The sequence below is a fragment of the Falco cherrug genome, chromosome 8, assembly GCF_023634085.1.
Source record: "Falco cherrug isolate bFalChe1 chromosome 8, bFalChe1.pri, whole genome shotgun sequence".
NCBI classification, from domain to species: domain Eukaryota; kingdom Metazoa; phylum Chordata; class Aves; order Falconiformes; family Falconidae; genus Falco; species Falco cherrug.
In genome coordinates this window covers 44,009,240-44,027,367 of record NC_073704.1, presented here as the reverse complement: position 1 = coordinate 44,027,367, position 18,128 = coordinate 44,009,240, and the positions used below count along the sequence as shown (strand labels likewise).

The 18,128-nt window shown below is 40.5% G+C and overlaps 1 protein-coding gene across 20 annotated transcripts in view; it reads left to right on the top strand.

Moving 5' to 3' along the window:
• The window catches only part of ANKHD1 (ankyrin repeat and KH domain containing 1), a 117,130-nt gene that overhangs the window by 85,454 nt on the left and 13,548 nt on the right, over positions 1–18,128 (top strand). For 14 of the 20 annotated variants that reach the window (XM_055719552.1, XM_055719540.1, XM_055719544.1 and 11 more), the window contains 15 exons: positions 127–238; positions 1,087–1,232; positions 2,748–2,890; positions 3,674–3,887; positions 5,104–5,279; positions 5,958–6,120; positions 7,292–7,387; positions 7,687–7,803; positions 8,880–9,054; positions 9,445–9,898; positions 10,347–10,424; positions 12,573–12,719; positions 14,209–14,319; positions 15,908–16,057; positions 16,363–17,978. In XM_055719552.1, coding sequence (XP_055575527.1) covers positions 127–238; positions 1,087–1,232; positions 2,748–2,890; positions 3,674–3,887; positions 5,104–5,279; positions 5,958–6,120; positions 7,292–7,387; positions 7,687–7,803; positions 8,880–9,054; positions 9,445–9,898; positions 10,347–10,424; positions 12,573–12,719; positions 14,209–14,319; positions 15,908–16,057; positions 16,363–17,978 — 3,898 coding nt within the window. The remainder of the gene's footprint in view (positions 1–126; positions 239–1,086; positions 1,233–2,747; positions 2,891–3,673; positions 3,888–5,103; positions 5,280–5,957; positions 6,121–7,291; positions 7,388–7,686; positions 7,804–8,879; positions 9,055–9,444; positions 9,899–10,346; positions 10,425–12,572; positions 12,720–14,208; positions 14,320–15,907; positions 16,058–16,362; positions 17,979–18,128) is intronic. The other 6 variants (XM_055719542.1, XM_055719555.1, XM_055719554.1 and 3 more) reach the window with 1 other exon arrangement.

Sequence of the window (18,128 nt, the reverse complement as noted above, 5' to 3'; positions counted from 1 at the left end):
GTTTTGAGTGGATTTGCTTTCTGATAAGTTCTGAAAGGAAAAAAAAATCTAGTATGGTATTAAAAAGTTATCTTAAAGTATTTTTATTTTCTGAATATCTACTTCTTTTTCTTCCCAACTGTGAAGACTGAAAGTAATCACGACACTGCTCTGACCCTTGCCTGTGCGGGAGGTCACGAAGAACTTGTATCTGTACTGATAGCCCGTGGTGCCAATATTGAACACAGAGATAAGAAAGGTAAGCTAAAACAGTAAAACAGTTTGACCATGAACTACAATTTGAAACAGTAAATTTCAAATTGGGATTTGGGATTCTTTGCTCCAGAGAATTATCACAGCATGCAAAAATGTAGAATTGCATTCCTGTGCTTCATGTAGAAATGTTGGCTATAATATAGCCAGGGACATTACCTGCCTTTCTATGTGTATTTTTGAAAGGAGCTGCGTCTGAGTGGTATCTTAAGCAGATATGTGAGATGTGAAATGCTTTTGTCTTTATGATCCACCTTCTACAAAAGACCTTAGATACTAGGTAGAGCAGCTAATGGGGGTAAATAGCAAATCTTGGCTGACAAAGCTAACAGGGAGTAGTTGTCAGGTTGTGTATCCTATTGTCACCAATAACTGAGTTCAGCAAAATCTCAAATCTTGTAGAGCTGAGAGAAAAAAAACAACCCACATTGCCACTGTCCTTGGAGCTCACATTGACTACTGGAAATAAGCAGCAGGCACAGTGCAGATGTGTTCACTTGTTGGAGCTTTATTAAACAGGAATTAAGTGGAAAGCTGCAACTTCTCTAAAGAGATGAGTTGTTCAGAACTTGATCCAAACTGATGAGTGCAAGTACTGTTTAGATTTCCTTTGAAGAGTCTTTGGCTATATTTGGCTGGAATAAGATGTGTCAGGGTCAGAAGAGTAAGCTATAGGAAAGGGTCGGAGATTGTGGCCTATACCAGGAAGCTCCCAGTCTGGGGAAGATGTCTGCTCAATAGATGTCATTGTGCATTAACCATTTTGTGTATTTCTGCAGCTTTAAAACTTTTGAGATTCTCAAGGCTGCTTTTAACATGATCTCTTGTTACTAGGTTTTACACCTTTGATTCTGGCTGCAACTGCTGGACATGTTGGTGTAGTGGAAATTCTTCTAGACAAAGGTGGGGATATAGAAGCACAGTCTGAGCGTACAAAGGATACTCCGCTCTCATTGGCATGCTCTGGTGGACGCCAAGAGGTATAGACATACTTGTCCTCAGTGGGTTTGAATTTGCTTTGTAGGCAGTTTTTTGTACAGTGGCGGTGGTTTTTTGGAGGGGTTTTTTTTTTCGATGGTATAATAGATCATCTTTTTTCTGGAAGTTTTTTTAACCTGTATAGGTGTAGCTGTTTCAGGTATTTCTTTTCTTGCAAGAGGAAAGGGGATTTATTCTTTTCTCCCTTGGGTATTCCAGTTTTGTTAGCTAATGTTTGTAAGTTGTGGTCATTCTTCTGTTGATGTATCCTTGCGAGATAAGTACTTTTGTGAGGGAGGTAGAGATGTTTAATGAATAACTGTATTTACTGCACACTTCCATTACGCTTTCCCCTACTCTCAAAACTAAAACAGCTGGTGCAGGCACACAAGGACAGAAACTGGAATTTTGTTGCCAGTACATGGTTTTAGTGGTAATGTGCAGAGCTGATAAGTGCAGATGCAGGATACGTTACACTAGTCTTTTAAGGATGCTTCAGTTTTCTCTGAGCTGGGTTTGTGTGTGGTTTTTTGTGGGGTTTTTCTGTTTTGGTTTTTGTTTGGGGTTTTTTGTGGGTTTTTTTTTCTTTTTGGTCCAAATAGGATTTGTTAAATCCTTCCTATGTTAGTCATGGGCATACTAGCTTAGAAGATGGCATGGAGATGGCAAAGGGCTCTATGCCAGATACGGGAGTGGTAAATTTGGGAACTTCTAAAGCTTAAAACAATTGGCCAAAACTCAGAGTTTCCACTTTGACTTCTGAATTGCAGATCTTTAACTGTGAAAGTGCTGCTCACACATAAAAGGAGACGTCAGTTTGGCCTGTGGTAGCATTGCTTATTGAACTACTTAAGTCTTTTGTTCTTCCTCTTTATATTTTTTTCCTTATGCCAGAATCTGCCTCTTCTGTTTCTGGCTTAGCAGCTGGCAACCTTTTTTTCTAGCTTATTTGAAAATCACCTAGCCTCTGTTAGTAATAAAATGAGGTCCACTAAGGTGCAGTACATCACCAGAAGTATTTCAGATTTCCCCCCTTTTGTCTTAAACAGCTTCTGATAGAGAAGTGCTTCCTGACACTTGTTCCATTACCATGTGTTTTATTGGAAAGATGGTCAGACTTGGCTCAGGTGTCATTTGAATTAAAGTTGTGGGAGTTTTTGAAAGAGAGGCTCAGTGTGAGACATTATGGGAGTGGGATAGATCCCTTGTTTGCAGACTTCAAGAAGAGCTTCACTTTACGGCCTTGCATCTTTGATTAGGTAAAATAATCTTTCTGGAAGACAAGTGTTGCACTGCTGCAACCCACAGAGATTACCTGATGTATTCATAAGTTGCTAAGTCTGTACAGCACATACATAAAAGTAAAACAAAAGAGAGGTTTTCCTGTAGAATCTTACCTATTGACAATGGAAACTGGTAGCATACTTGGAAGGTTTGAAGATGTGATAACATCCTTTCACTTCCTGAGTAATCAGCAAAGCCACAGTATCTTTTAATGTGCATGCTTGTCTTTTCAGGTTGTTGATTTGCTGTTGGCCCGAGGAGCAAATAAAGAACATAGGAATGTGTCTGATTATACGCCATTAAGCCTTGCTGCGTCTGGTGGCTACGTTAATATCATCAAGATTCTTCTCAATGCGGGGGCAGAAATTAATTCAAGGTAATGTACTATGTACACCAGATGAACTGCAGTATAGCACAGACACTCCGTTGTTGGCTATGTACTGAGGCATAGGCTGGAATCTTGAGTGCTTTCAGACCTCCTTGCAGCCATTCTACACTGATATTATCCTTCATGTTATCTTAGTGCTTTTAAATTGCTTTTAACTGTCAAAAATTTCATCTGCCTTATACCTAAATCTTAAGGGATTATTACAGTTTGGAAACTTATTCTTTCCCTTTTCCACCATTCTGGGATCTAGAAGTCAAACTGTTTCCAGTAGAACCAGGTAAAGGAATGACGCAAAGCACTTGGGCCAGCTCTGTGTTTGCTTGAAGATGTCTTTTTCAGTAAGAGGAACAAATTTACACAGCTATGTCCCTTAAGCCTTCATTCATTTTAAGAAAAATTACATATATTCTATCACTTTGAGCAAGTTAGAAATGCAGCTGTGCTAGAAGCATGTGTTTTTATGAACTGATCAGATGCAGCCTTCATTTTTAGTATATGTAGTTTAAGGCTGATGTGTGCCTCAGCCATCTGAATGTCTAAAAGCTGAAATGTATTTTCCTTTATAAATTACAATTGTCTATTGCATGTAGTTACTTAAATGATTTCTCCAAATCAGTTAAAAAATGCTAGTATTTTAGGTCAATGTCTATATTTGTGTATGTTATATGTTTCTTTCTGGCTTACAAAAAACATTTTGTCCCTCTTAGACACACTTATTTCCCAGAGCATTCCTCTGGTTCTGGGAACTGCAGTTTGTTTCTTTCCCTTTAGGACTGGTAGTAAGCTAGGTATTTCTCCTCTGATGCTGGCTGCTATGAATGGCCATGTACCAGCAGTGAAATTGTTGCTTGATATGGGCTCTGATATTAATGCCCAAATTGAGACCAACCGGAATACAGCCCTCACCCTGGCCTGTTTCCAAGGCCGAGCAGAGGTGGTCAGTCTACTTCTGGACAGGAAGGCCAATGTCGAGCACAGGGCGAAGGTAAGTGTGTGAATCACCTTTCCTTATGATTTATTCCTAACAGGTGATTTCTCCGAGTCATCAAGTTTCTTCAGATTTCCCTGTTACTTTGAGCTGTCTTGGCTCAGAGGATTTACTGCATCAGAGGACTTATTAAATGCTCTGAAATAAGTTTTTTTTCTTTTTTCTTTTTTTTTTTTTAAATAGAAACATCGATGATGAATTTTCTGCATTAGGGAAAAGCTGACTGGCCCTTCTGAGTTCATAATGAAACTTAGATTGACTTGTTCTGTAGTACTAAGAAACTTTTCAAGTTTAAGTTTGACACGATACTTGTTAACAGAACAGATGGTTATACATATTTTTACATATCAGTAAAGTCTAGGCAGGAGAGAATAGTGCTGCTTCTGGTGATTCTCATATAGAACAGAGGTCTTGTCTACAACAGAAGTAGTGCAATCAAACTTTGTAAAACTTTTACATTACTGTAGAACCTGTGGCTTCAGTACTGTGACTTTCTGTGCCTCTGAAATGCTCTACAGGTCCCATCCTTTGGTACTCTGGGACGCCTTTGTGTCTCCTACCATAAAGCAAGCTTTAAGCTTGTGTACACAGCCAGACTGATTTCCCCAGCACAAAGGAATTTTTGGTAACCCCTAAAGCTGCTGAAATAATGGCTGTGTCTGTCCTACCCCGCCTGCTTCTGGAATGACTGTGGCTGGAGAAAAGGGGATATGGATAAAAGCCAGCTCTCAAATGGTCAGTTTGGCATGTTAGCAGCTGGTATAAGTTTATTTAATAGTCTAGCCTGGCAACCAAGTTGGGCGCAGATCAGTCTCAACGCTAAGGGAGGCTAGAGAAAAGCAATAAAGCTAGTTTCTGAGCATTTTCTTAGAAACACCTGTGTTTTCATTTGTTCTGTTTAGAACGTTGATCTGTTCTAATCTGTGTTTTACAGAATCTCTGTTGTAAACTTTTGTTTTTGCTGTTGAGACAGGTTATCTGGTGGTACTTAGTCAATTGTATAAATCAAAGCCCGAGAGTATTCGTTCTTTTTGCGTTTTTTTTGTTTTATTTGGGTCTTTTTTGAGAGAGAAAATGCTTGAAGGTTAGGCTTCTAAACTAAGTATAAGCAGCTAAATAAAAAAATCTGATTTCCCAGTGTAGAAATCATTTGTGTCTTAGCCAAAGTATGTTGTACAAATTTCACACTGTGTAACTTACTCTCCTTGCACAGACTGGTCTCACACCTCTGATGGAAGCAGCTTCAGGAGGATATGCAGAGGTTGGAAGGGTTCTTCTTGATAAAGGAGCAGATGTTAATGCTCCGCCTGTGCCTTCCTCAAGAGATACAGCTTTAACAATTGCAGCAGATAAGGGTCACTACAAGTTCTGTGAGCTCCTGATTAATCGGTAAATTATTCCTTGTCATTAGCAGCACATTGGTTTTGTAGCTGTATTCTTCTGTGGCAAGAGTGCCCTTGTTTACATCGCCTCTTGCATCTGATAGTAAAGGGAATGGGAAGCTGCAGAAGTAGGATGTGGTATCTGTTCCCTACTCTCCACTGTTATCTTGGTGTATCCTGCTACTTCAGTGTTAATTAAATGAAGCAGGCAGCTGGGACCAGAGGTAGGCAAACACTGTCTGGCTTCACAGCTCTGTTGGCTGTGTATTAATCCACAATTCCCATATGAGCATTTCCCAGCTGTCACTTGGGAGGCAAAGTCTGAAAGTAACTCTTGAGCTCTTCAAGCATAACCGTGTGCACTGCTGAAATCTGAAGGGGCTTCTTTGTCCTGGGGGGAGCCACCACATTAATGATGATTTAAAGGACCCGTGGTTGCTATTTGCATTGCTGTGGTGCAGTAGGCTACATGAAGTGAGTGTTTGTTACTGTGAGGTGGTTTGAATAATTCCTGTGTTGCTACATTGCAACTTAAAACAGCAGATTTCAGGGACAGAATTTTTCTATCTAGTCACTGTAATTAAAGTTATATATAGAGTTTTACTCTGATCTTTCACGGCCTTACTTCCTGACTTCCACCTTTATTCATACCTTGTTTCACTTGATTACACTTGTACTTTATTAGAGGAGCACATATTGATGTTCGTAACAAGAAAGGAAACACACCTCTGTGGTTGGCAGCTAATGGTGGTCACTATGATGTGGTTCAGTTGCTTGTGCAAGCAGGAGCAGATGTGGATGCTGCAGATAATCGGAAAATTACACCTCTTATGTCAGCGTTTCGCAAGGTAGGAGACCAACAATGTTATGTTTCAATGCTAAATGTTTTCAAAACAAGAATTTCTCATTTGGTCTTAAATCAGAATGCTTGGTTTTGGAAAACTCATATATTTAACACAGCAAAATTACTATTTTGGTAAAATGCCTGCTTTAAAGTAATCATGATCTGTGTACTTCACACAGATCTAATTTTTGAAAGGTGAAAAACTTTGCTCCATAAACCATGTTAACATTATTATTTCCAGTTATACACTGTCCAAAAACTTGCACTGTTTGATATTTTACTGTTTCGAGATTACCATTGTCCCCTCTAAATTTCTGCAGATCAACTGCTTGTTTCAGTCCTGCTTTTGAGATGAGCAAAATACCAGTCTGTAATAAGCTGTCCTGATTCCTTTGTGCTTCTCCTGTTCTGTTCCTTATTTGTTCTTGAGTGGGACACTTTGTGTAGTTGGCTCTTTTGTCACCACCTTTTCTTCTTGGCAGGAAGAACATTGTTTCTTCAGTTATGTTGTTGAACACAAGGAGCATAGCTATATAGCTGAGGAGTTTATTAACTGTAGCTGCCTGGCCTTTAACAAAATACCAACTTGAGTGTACAGCTTTCTTGACAAACAGCAATACTGAGCTCCACTGCTGTCCCTCCACTGCTTTCAAATAACTTCAGATGCAACAGTTGGGTACTTCTCTGTGGTTACACAGTATACCCCATCAATGAGTGGATCCAGCAGCAAAGGAATGTGTTTGCTAGGATAATATTCAGGTGGCCCAGTTCCCTGATTAGATTTGCCTTGTAATTGAACAATCTAAGTTAGCTCTGTGTTGTGAGTAGCAAGAGTGGGCTGGGGTGACAAGTGGGGTCTAAAGAGGGTCATCTGGCCTGTTATTAAAAACATGAACAGCTGCCTCTGCCCTTGGGCCTGTTTTGTTTTGGTCCATGTATTTTAAAATAAATTTACTTGTGTGAGAGCTTGTCTTTGCCACCGTGATGTAGAAGAGCAGATGTGCTGGCAACACTGAGCAAACAGTAATTACCTTTCTTCCCAAACAGCAGCTTACCAGGAATGTTCTTGCTTATTTTTAGTCTTTTGCACTGGACTAGGAGATATCAAACTTGTATTTTCATGATGAATGTTGAAAATTGTATACAAGAGATCAGAATTTTCTTTCCTATTCTAGGGGCATGTGAAAGTAGTTCAGTTCCTGGTGAAAGAAGTTAACCAGTTTCCTTCAGATATTGAATGCATGCGATACATAGCGACAATAACTGACAAGGTGAGTTCAACTTCAGGAAAAGACCCTATTCATTATTTTCAGCAAATATATGCATGAGGAATTCTTAAGTATGCAAAATCTGAATGTACATGTTCTCACATGCATTTGATTCAGAGGTTTATGTACGTCTCCTTTTTAATACAGAATAAAAAAAAAAGTAATCAGCATTCAGAGTCCTGTTCTGTTGAAGTAGTCTGTATGTCTACAAATACAGGGAAGCTAATCTCACATTTGTAGAGCAAGCCTTACTCGTCAATTTTAATTTATTATGGAGGTAGTAAGACAAGTTTGCATTCCAGGACCTGTTGAAAAAGTGTCACCAGTGTGTGGAGACAATTGTGAAAGCTAAAGACCAGCAGGCAGCAGAAGCAAATAAGAATGCAACTATATTGCTGAAGGAGCTAGACCTGGAAAAAGTGAGTAGAGAGTTGCTGTTGTGTAGCATAGCTGTTTGAACTATATATTAATCTATAGGCTGTGTTTTCTGTTGATGCTTCTTGGGGCAGTAGTTCTTCATGCTGTGATTGTATGTGCTTTCTTTCCTCTAATACACAAAAAGTGAAGCATACACTGAGGGTGGCAAATTAGAACTGCCTTCTGCTTCAGCCACTCTGTTGTCCCTTTCAGTAAAGCTTGGACTTGTCAATAGTTAACTGTAGGTAGTAGCTCTCTTGCATTACTTCAGCAAGTTACATTCATGACAGGTGATGTGTGAGTAATGTTGGTCTTCAGTCTTGGTGGTGTGATACATGGTATATTATAAGTTGTGTAAGATGTGTTGTTCATGAGCATTTTATGGACTTAAGCTGCCCGATGAGCTATATGGAGTTGAGCAGAGAGTGGAGAAAATCAACTTCTCCTTCACCAAGGGTACTGTGAAGTGTCCTGGAGTAATGCAGATGCTTCTTCAGCATTCTTTAGCGGGCTCTTTTAATGGAGGCTTTTACAGTTTTTGGCAAACAAGCTCCATATTATTAGTTCATTACATTTTCCAGATGGCTGACTTGTTAAACACCTATAACTTGCTGTGCAAAGCTACAGTATTGCATAGTTGACTTGGCTGATTCCATATATAAAAAAAAAAGCGGTTAAAATTATAGCAGTTTTTTCTGTAAAATATTCTGGGAGATCTTTTTGAGATCTTTGTGAACATTGCTGCAAAGAATGTTAATGAAGTTATTCAGTATTTTTTGGGAAAGGACTGAAGTGATCAGAGATTTGCTGGTTATCCAGTAAAATTATACTTTTTATAGTACCTCTGGTTTTGTTGTTACTTTGTTGTCATTCCTTAGAAGTTTTGGGACTAACTAGCCATGTTGTTCCATAAGGTATTCCCAGTTTCTGCATAATGATTCAGTATATGGCAAAGTTCTAGTTCATTGTGCTCTCTCCTTTCTCCCTCCCCTCAGATTTCTAGGGAAGATCTGAATTCTAAGTATATTTCAGTCTGTGTGAAAATGTTTTTAAATATGGATCCTTTTATCCTATACAGTCAAGAGAGGAGAGCAGAAAACAAGCTCTTGCAGCTAAAAGGGAGAAAAGAAAGGAAAAGAGAAAGAAGAAGAAAGAGGAACAAAAAAGAAAACAAGAAGAAGATGAAGAAAACAAGCCTAAAGAAACTCTGGAACTTCAAGAAGATGATGATGAAGAAGAAAATGATGATGAAGGTAAAGAAAAAGTGTTTCTGTGAACAATGTAGTTGTGGGGATGCCTTTCATTAATCATCTAGGTAAGGGAATCTGTTTAAAAGCTGGCTTCTCTGGTACTGTGACATTGTTGCTTCTGCACTGGTTCTTCCCTCTGCAGTCAGAGTTCCTGGCAAAACTCCTTTATTCACTTTCTCTCTGCCCCTTTGTCTTTTGTTCACCCCTCCCACCTCCACTCCACCCTACTTTGTTCCTAAAAGTCTTTTGCTCTTGGAGGATTTACAGCTGAATGTGGTGCAAATAGTCTGACAGCTCAACAAGGAGCATAATTTCAGCTGTAGTGTCTTCAGTCAGAGCACTGATTTCTGTATATTGTGGCTTTTGACAATATATCAACGGCTTTTCTTTCAGTGGATCAAGAAGTTCCTATAGAGCCTCCTAGTGCAACTACTACGACTACAATTGGAATTTCTGCAACTTCAACTACTTTCACAAATGCCTTTGGGAAGAAGAGAGCTAATGTGGTGACTACCCCCAGCACAAATAGAAAAAATAAGAAAAATAAAACAAAAGAGACTCCTCAGAACATGCAGATAATTTTACCAGATCAGCATATATCTCTAGCACAGCAAAAAGCAGATAAAAATAAAATAAATGGAGAGCCAAGAGGTGGTGGTGCAAGTGGGAATAGTGATTCAGATAACTTGGATAGCACAGATTGCAATAGCGAAAGTAGCAGTGGAGGGAAAAGCCAAGAGTTGAACTTCACAATGGATACAAATTCGTCTGAGCGGCGCTATGCCTCATTACTTATCCCCTCTCAGGAAGAAAAAACGAGCAGCTCTGCTTCAAAAACACCAACAAGGTGAGACTGCCATATTGCTTCCCTGTTGTTTCACAGAGTTTTACCTATGCCAATGTAAAATTTGTAGCTTAAGCTATACACCAACTGGTACATTCCCAAAGTCTTGAGAAACTGAGTTTGCTTTATTTGTGTAGTTCTTAAATAACACTGTCAAAATTGTTGTATGCAACCTCTTTGAAATGGTGAAGGTAAGATTATTTTTTTTTAACGGGCTAGCTAGTTTTTAATACTACTTCAGCAAAGGAGCCAGTTACCTCTCTGTGCTATTTAAGCATCCATGTTGCATTGTCAACTTTATTAGAATAGATTTGAAAGTGAATATGCTGGGAATTGAAAAAGGAAATGCCAGCTTTACTTATAATCAATTTACAGAAGTGGTTTCATTACCTTTTGATTGTTTTATGGTTTCATCATTAACTCAGTTGAATTGCAATTTCTTTGTTTTAAGGAGGGAAGAAGTTGATGACTCTGAGCATTTCACCTGCCAGGTTGATGGCCAGTTTGATTTAACTTTGTCAAGCCAGAGGTGAGAGTCACAAGAACTTGGTGAATGTACAGGGACTATATGGATGGTTTGGAAGATAAAATATAATCGTAAACATAAAAATGAGCCTTTTTATAACACCAGTTTCTAGATAGGTCATTGGTCTGAATCAAAAAGCTTAGATCCTGTCTGGATCTGTAGTAGTCTTTGATTATTTTTATGTATAAGCAGTGTGAGTCTGATCCTCCATAGTTTTCTTTTTTCTTTTCCTGCATTAAGGGAGGGGAGAGGGTATGGGGGTTGATCTACAGGACAACTGGCTGGCTGAGAACCCAGCTTCAATAAGAACGCAAACACTACAGGATCAAAAAGAGCAGCAGGTGTTAGGACTGTTGCCAGATTGATTGAGGCACTTGCCTGAGAGCACGAAGGGAGTTGGGGTTTTCTTTTTTTCTTTTCTTTTTTTCCCCTAGTTTAAAATTAGGGGCAGAATGAGTGGATTTGTCAGCCCTTGTGTTTGGGGGGGTGTATGTTTTGGATTACCTTTAGGAATGTTAGAAACTGGATTTTGTCTACGTACTGGTTTATGAACACAAACCTTTTGTCCAAGGTCTCCTAAAAAACCCTTGAAATCTTGCGCAGTTCACTACAGCAGGAGTAACTAAATGCATACTTCTAACTCCTTGTTGGAAGTGGTGCTTCTGTTAAAGTACACCTAGGAAGCAAGACAGTATGTAAATATCAAAACGGGGCTAGTGTATTTTATTAACTTCTGCAGGTGCTCTTTGGCTTTTGCACTAGGCAGACTTTGTCTGAAAATAATTTCTAAATTTGTTCTTCCTGAATTCCTCTTCTCTCTAGTCATAGACGTGCCAATGCCAAGGCTACTGTAACTGAAATATAAACTCAGACTTCATAACAACACTTCTCTGAAAACATACCTAGAGATTTTCAAAGCAGAAAAAAGCTTTTAAAGTCTACCCAGGAATCACTGTTCCACAATGTACTTCATTCTTTTCTTTCGTATGCATTTTCTTGTTCTCTTTGGTTCAATCTTAACAGTTACCTGAGAACAAGTAAAGTTCTACGGAGAACTTTCAAATGCCTTGGGCAGATGTACTATCAGAGAGCTAGAAATTACTAAGGTAAAGAGAGAAGACACTGCTATTTTAAAAGGCATATTGTCTAAACATTGCTTTTCATATAATCAGTATGCTTGGGTTACTTAAATGTGGATAGATCTCTGAAGTTTGTATATAGTATAAACAAACAATTTGCCTGCAAGAAGACACAGTGAATGTAAAATATGGTAAAGAATGAAGAATAAAATGGATAAATAAAAATTTGCATGTAGTAAAGAGGAGGAGTGATGCTTAGCAGGATAGCTGAAGCATGAGGTCCTTTGTAAATTTTCCAGCTATGCCTTGCTAGTATAACGTAAGGCTAGTTTTTCAATAACTTTTGAATGTTGCTGAGTATGTTTCAGTGCTGCTGATAAACTTGTGGGCTCCCAGTGCTGCTTTTTTTCACCTCCACATAGGTCAGTTAGCCTAACAAGAGATTGCCTGTTCTCTTTAATTTTTTTTCTCTCTCACCCAAACTTTGTGATGTTTGTACCACTAGAACTGCTGCAGCTGTATTAGTACCGGTAATGATATTTGGGCACCTGCTTCCAAATTTATGTCACTGGGACTTAAATACATAAATGTGTTCAAATACCTGTGCCTCAGTTAACCATGCATAAAATGGGGAGTGAGGTGTAGAAGCAGTTTCCAGGAAATCTGTAACAATAAGACCTGAAAAAGACATTTTCAAGTACTTAGTAATAAAAAGACATTGTTGCTAAAAGTACCATTTATTAAAAAGCTATTTGAAAAGGAGGACATAGTATAGACACATTATCAAGATGTGCCTAAGTGGCTGTGTGCCACCTGTTATAAACTATTTTTTTCTGATGTCCTTAGTGCTTCTGGTATTACTTCACTCAGTTTAGCACTCCACTTCTTGGAGGAAGGATATAGGCTGTGGATTAGAAGGTAAAAAAATTACCTGTGAAGTCACCCAACAGTTGCTCCAGGTGGAAAATAAGAATGAAAACAGTTCATGCTAGTAGTTTTAAGCTGCAGAAATGTACACTGTAATGCTGTCGTTTTCTTCTGTAAATTATAATCGGCACATTTCTGTTCCCAGACTTGACAGTGAAGGTCATTCAAATTCTTTGTCAACTACTTATAAGCCCGTTTCCCTGCCTCTGACCTCTCCAAATGTAAAGCTGAATCTGACTAGTCCAAAAAGAGGCCAGAAGAGAGAAGAAGGCTGGAAAGAAGTGGTTAGAAGGTAAAGACTTCGATTCTGTGTTTAAAAACTCTGTGAGCTCTTCAGCTTGTAAATTATTCTCAAGGATTAGAATGTCCAACAAGCTTAATTACTTAGTTGTATGATTAATTTATAAAAAAATCTATCCCCCTTCCTTACTCTTATAGTGCTGTGAAAAAAAATTGCATCCTAATTTTAGCATCTCCTCGCTAACTTAAGATCAATATGGCATGAACATGTTATTTGACTTAACCTTTGTGTTGTCAAATTTTACCTGTGACTTCAGTGGAGTAAAGGCTGTGGGGATAAGATAAAAGGGGGAGGGAGCAGATGGCAGTGAAAAGCCCCAGCATCCAATGATTGCTTGCATGTGAACTAAAGGCGGGATGGATGTTAGCAGAGGAGAGATGGATGATCTTCAAGGCTAAAACTCATAGTGCTTTGGGTGATGATCTTGGTTGCTGATTCCATGGAAAATGTTGTCGCCTTAAACTGAGTGCTAGAGATTCCATTAGATTTAAAGGTTTTCAGTGAAGCAGGCTTTCCCTTTGAAAATGTACTGGGTTTTATTATATGGCTCTTAACACACCAGTACTTCCGCTGTAACCTTTATGATGTCTACTACTTGTAACTAGAAGTGATCACCTGGCTTTCCTTTTTTGTTCCCTCTATCAAAAAGGAATACAGCATAAACATAGAAGTGTCAGAGGCTTCAGGTGCACTTATAATGCCCTCCTGTGTTTGTGTTCTGCAATGGTAGTGACCAAATATGCTTGTTTTAGAGATTTTTAGGCTATGTGCACAGAGCATAATTGTACAAAGAATTTAACGCATTGATTAGTGGAAGCCACAGACTGTTCTTAATAAAGGTTAAAAAGGCAATTTAATCTGAAAATGTAATTTAGAGTTGGTTTGGTCTCTGCCTTTTATTGTATTCACAAATGGGGTTCTCCTCTGTGACATAGCCTTGCTGAATGTATGATTGCAGGCTGCCCACCACTTGGTGAGTCATGCAGGCATGAAACCATTAAACAGGCAGCAGAATTTTCCAGGGCTGCACACAGACCCCACCATTGGCCCTGGAGCTGCTCCGTCTCTCCTCCTGGGTCTCTTGAGTCTCATAGGCTCAACTCAGCTGCTTGGTTGGGTATTGTCTGCTCTTCTGCTGGAGGTGGTAGGGTTCTAGAGATGTCATCCAAACTCCAACCTTTCCTCATCCCTGAGGAGTCAGGCCTTACATTATAAAGAACGTGACCACAAAGCATGCAGTCCAGTGCAGCACTGGTGTTTGCTGTGCCCTGACTGATTGAATCATTTATCCTACCAGAGAGCTTTTTGGTGACTTTAGATGCATATGCAAAATGCCCGGGAGCTGCATGTCTTCCTCTTTTAAAAGTCTCTCTTGGTCTCAACAACAGTTCTCCTTCCCTCTCCCCTGAGTAACCCCCTGGCTGGAAGGGATGTCTATCAAGGTAGTAACCAATGAAAACATCCCTTCTGCCCTTGACAGGCAAGTAGGCAGAGTTTTGAAAGACCCTCCCCCTAGCAACACTCTGCAGCCAACACCAATTGAGCAATTTCAGCTGCAGAGAGGAGGGCGCTGCTGTTCGGGAGCAAAAAGGTACTGTTTTGAGCACTTCTCAAGGTAAAAACCATCGAGCTTGATGGGTAGGGAGGGAAACAGCAGTGGGTGATGGTGGTGGATGGGAGCCTGGGCACTGGGGTGACCTCTCCTGTAGGAGGAATGTCTCCATGGGTGGTGGCATGGAGCTTCTAGTGGGCTGAGGTGGAAGCAGACCAAGGTACAGTTAGGAGCTCTGTGAGTAATGTGGGCATACCTTGAAAGTTAGGTGATGATGGAAGCTCTGGTTTGGGGAGGGAGTGACTGGGATGTCTAGCTTGAGAGAGGAGCCTTGGAGGTGGGAGTGGGGGAAGAAAGCCCAAAGCATTGAAACAGCCTTGAAAGAGACCTGAGTGCATGCTCTGAGGACCTGATTTTTGGGAATGGGGAGGGTTGTAGAATGCTCTTCTGCAGTAGTGGGGGAAAGAAAAAACACCTTGACAAGATGACGTGATGCTTTAGAACATTTCCATGTATTTAGATGTGTTTGAAGTAAAATGAGGTTCCTTTAAGTCCTATTAAGTGAGAAATAATTTCCTGATGATCAAGTTACTTCCACGTTTCCAAGACTGGAAGGTGAAGGTGGCAGTCTTTTGGGAGGGGGTGGTGGGGTAGTGATCTGTACAAAGTTTGGAGGCACCTGCACTGTGATCACAGTGGTTTCTGAAACACCTTTGAATCCCCACTAATTGTTCAGTGTTGAACTAATGCACATCACTGACGAGCTCGAAAGTGGTATATGGGCTTGAGAGGTCCGGCCTTTAAAGTCTGGGGACAGTAGTAGCCCAGAGAGACCTTGGCTGGGGTCTGGTTGCAAGCATAGCTCGTGTTCAAAGACTTCCCAGTACTGTATGCCTGCACTGACCCACCAATACCATGTGAATTAGAAAAATCCTTAATTGACTTATTTTGCTGAACACATGGGTTGCAGTGTTGTGGCCTGACAGTGAGCTTGCTTCTGAAAATCTGTGCTGCCTTCACAGTGGCTTCCAGCAGCTCCTTAAATCAGAGCTGCACAGTTTAACCACCTGCCATCTACCATTGTGTAGCATCACCAATAAACTTTCAGATCTTGAGTTCTGAGAGATGGATACTAAAAGGCTTGTGAATGCAAGTGGTATTACAGAGCTGATCACTGGGAAGATGTTGGGAAACCACCTTCTTCTTATGTAAACCCTTGCTATAAACAGTCAAAGTAGCTACGCCATGGGCTTTTAAGTTTGAAGCGGTGCTATTTATGTAAATTTAGGTTGATAAGCTAAGAATTTGTCTCACTTTGAAGGTACACAAGATAAGGTAAAATCCAAAAGTGTTTCTGAAGCAGTGTGAGGCACATATGTCTGTGCCACAACAGTGGTGGAATAAAACGCTTCTGGAAAATCCTTGTCAGGTATTGAGCATGATGAGTAATTTCAGTGGGGGGGAGTTCTAGAGAGGCTCCAAAGGGTGAAGAAAATATCAGCAGAAAACCACTTGCTGCCCTGAAACTTAAGAATATTGCATCAGCCACCTGTTAGCCAGCAAGGTATTTTTGCATGCCTTTGAAGTCTTGAATACGTTTCACAAATTTGTGATCTTTGTGATATAGGTCAAAGAAATTATCTGTCCCAGCTTCTGTCGTATCTAGAATAATGGGAAGAGGTGGGTGCAACATCACAGCAATTCAAGATGTGACTGGTGCCCATATTGATGTTGATAAGCAAAAAGATAAGAATGGAGAGAGAATGATCACTATAAGGTACAGTATCTAGAAATTAAAGTCTTGAGTTAGTCCACAATGTCATTTATTGAGGAGTTTGCTTTTTAAGACAGACAGCTGCTTGGTTCTATCCTACTAGGAATAGAAGGTACGTTACTGCTGCCAAGAAATGCTGAAGGTCTGCTTCTTTAAAGATAATCCTTAAGATATGCCAAAGTCAAGAAGTAAATCACTGGAGTAAACATACAATAGACTTGCATACCAGTACAAAATTGTGGCTATGGAATGTTGCGTGAAGTGGGGTTTCCTTTTGCAAAAGATAAATATTTTTGTATTTAATCTAGGGGCGGTACAGAGTCAACGCGATACGCAGTGCAACTCATCAATGCCCTTATTCAAGATCCTGCCAAGGAACTAGAAGACTTGATTCCTAAAACTCATATAAGAACACCTGCTTCAAGTACCAAATCAATCCATGCAAACTTTTCATCTGGAGTCAGCACTGCAACTGCTTCAAACAAGAACTCCTTTCCTCTTGGAGCACCACCCCTAGTCACATCGCAGTCATCAACACTGTCTACTTTCCAGCCTACTAACAAATTAAACAAGAATGTCCCAGCAAATGTGCGCTCATCTTTTCCGGTGTCTCTTCCTCTAGCTTATTCTCACCCTCACTTTGCCTTGCTGGCTGCTCAAACTATGCAACAGATCCGGCACCCTCGCTTACCTATGGCCCAATTTGGAGGAACTTTTTCACCTTCACCGAACACTTGGGGACCATTCCCAGTGAGACCAGTTAATCCTGGCAGCACAAACAGCTCTCCAAAGCATAGTAGTTCGAGTCGTGTAGGTAGTCAGAATGGAAATATTTTACAGACAGAGTCTCCTGGATTAGCTACTAATAGTTGTCCCATTACTGTCTCTTCTGTAGCTGCTTCCACTCAACCGCTGTGTGTTACCAGTAATCGGACTCCCTCTTCGGTCAGAAAGCAGTTGTTTGCTTGCGTTCCCAAGACAAGTGCTGCAGCAACAGCAATTTCAACTGTGACAAGCGCCTGTAGCACTCTGCCTTCAGTTTCCTCTGCCCCCGCAAACAACGGGCAAGTGCCCACAGCATTTCAGCCATCTAATGCTCCACAAACACAGCATTCCGCACTTAAAGCAGAGTCTTTCTCTGCTGTCTCAGCACCCAAAGAGAAGGTGCCAGCACCAGACCAGCTCGCTGCAAATGAGTGTGCACCATCTTCCGTTGCAAGTAGTTGCAGTATGTCAGCTAGCAGCAACTCAGGAGTCACTGAAACTCACCCATCGAGTAGCCCTGCACCGCTAAATAATGTCCAAGATGAAATACTGCCGACCAGCATGTCAGATATCAATCCCTCCATGTCGATGCCTTTTTCATCCAGCTCAGAAACTGCTCCTTTAAGCTTAGCGTCACCCAGGTCAGTTGTTGCAGATAATCAGGACAACAGTAACTTACCTCAAGTAGCTGTACCAGCACCTCGAGTTACTCACAGGATGCAGTCCAGAGGTTCTTTCTATTCAGTGGTACCAAATGCAAACCTCCATCAAGATCCTCAGTCTATTTTTGTTACGAATCAAGTTCCTTTGGCACCTTCTCAAGGTCCACCTGCTGCAGTGCAGCTTTCGTCAGCCATGAACGTTATGAACGGTTCTCAGATGCACATTAACCCAGCAAACAAATCATTGCCTCCTACCTTTGGGCCAGCAACGCTTTTCAATCACTTTAGTAGTCTTTTTGATAGCAACCAGGTGCCAGCTAACCAAGGATGGGGAGACTGTCCACTCTCTACCCGAGCAGCAGCCGACCCATCTTTCACTGTTCAGTCTACCTTTCTGAATAACGCTGTGCTAGGACATGTGGAAAACGCGCATCCTGACAACTCCAAGGCTCCTGGTTTCAGGCCACCTTCTCAACAGGTTTCAACTAGTCCTGTAGGTAAGTCATTAAGATCATGCACTGGACAGAACACTTTCTCCAACCATTAGACTTTCAGAATCTCAAACTGATCGAGAAGTACTTTACAAATGACAGCTAGAGAATACTAATATAATGAGGATGGCCTATATTTTCCAAGTGCTCTTTAAA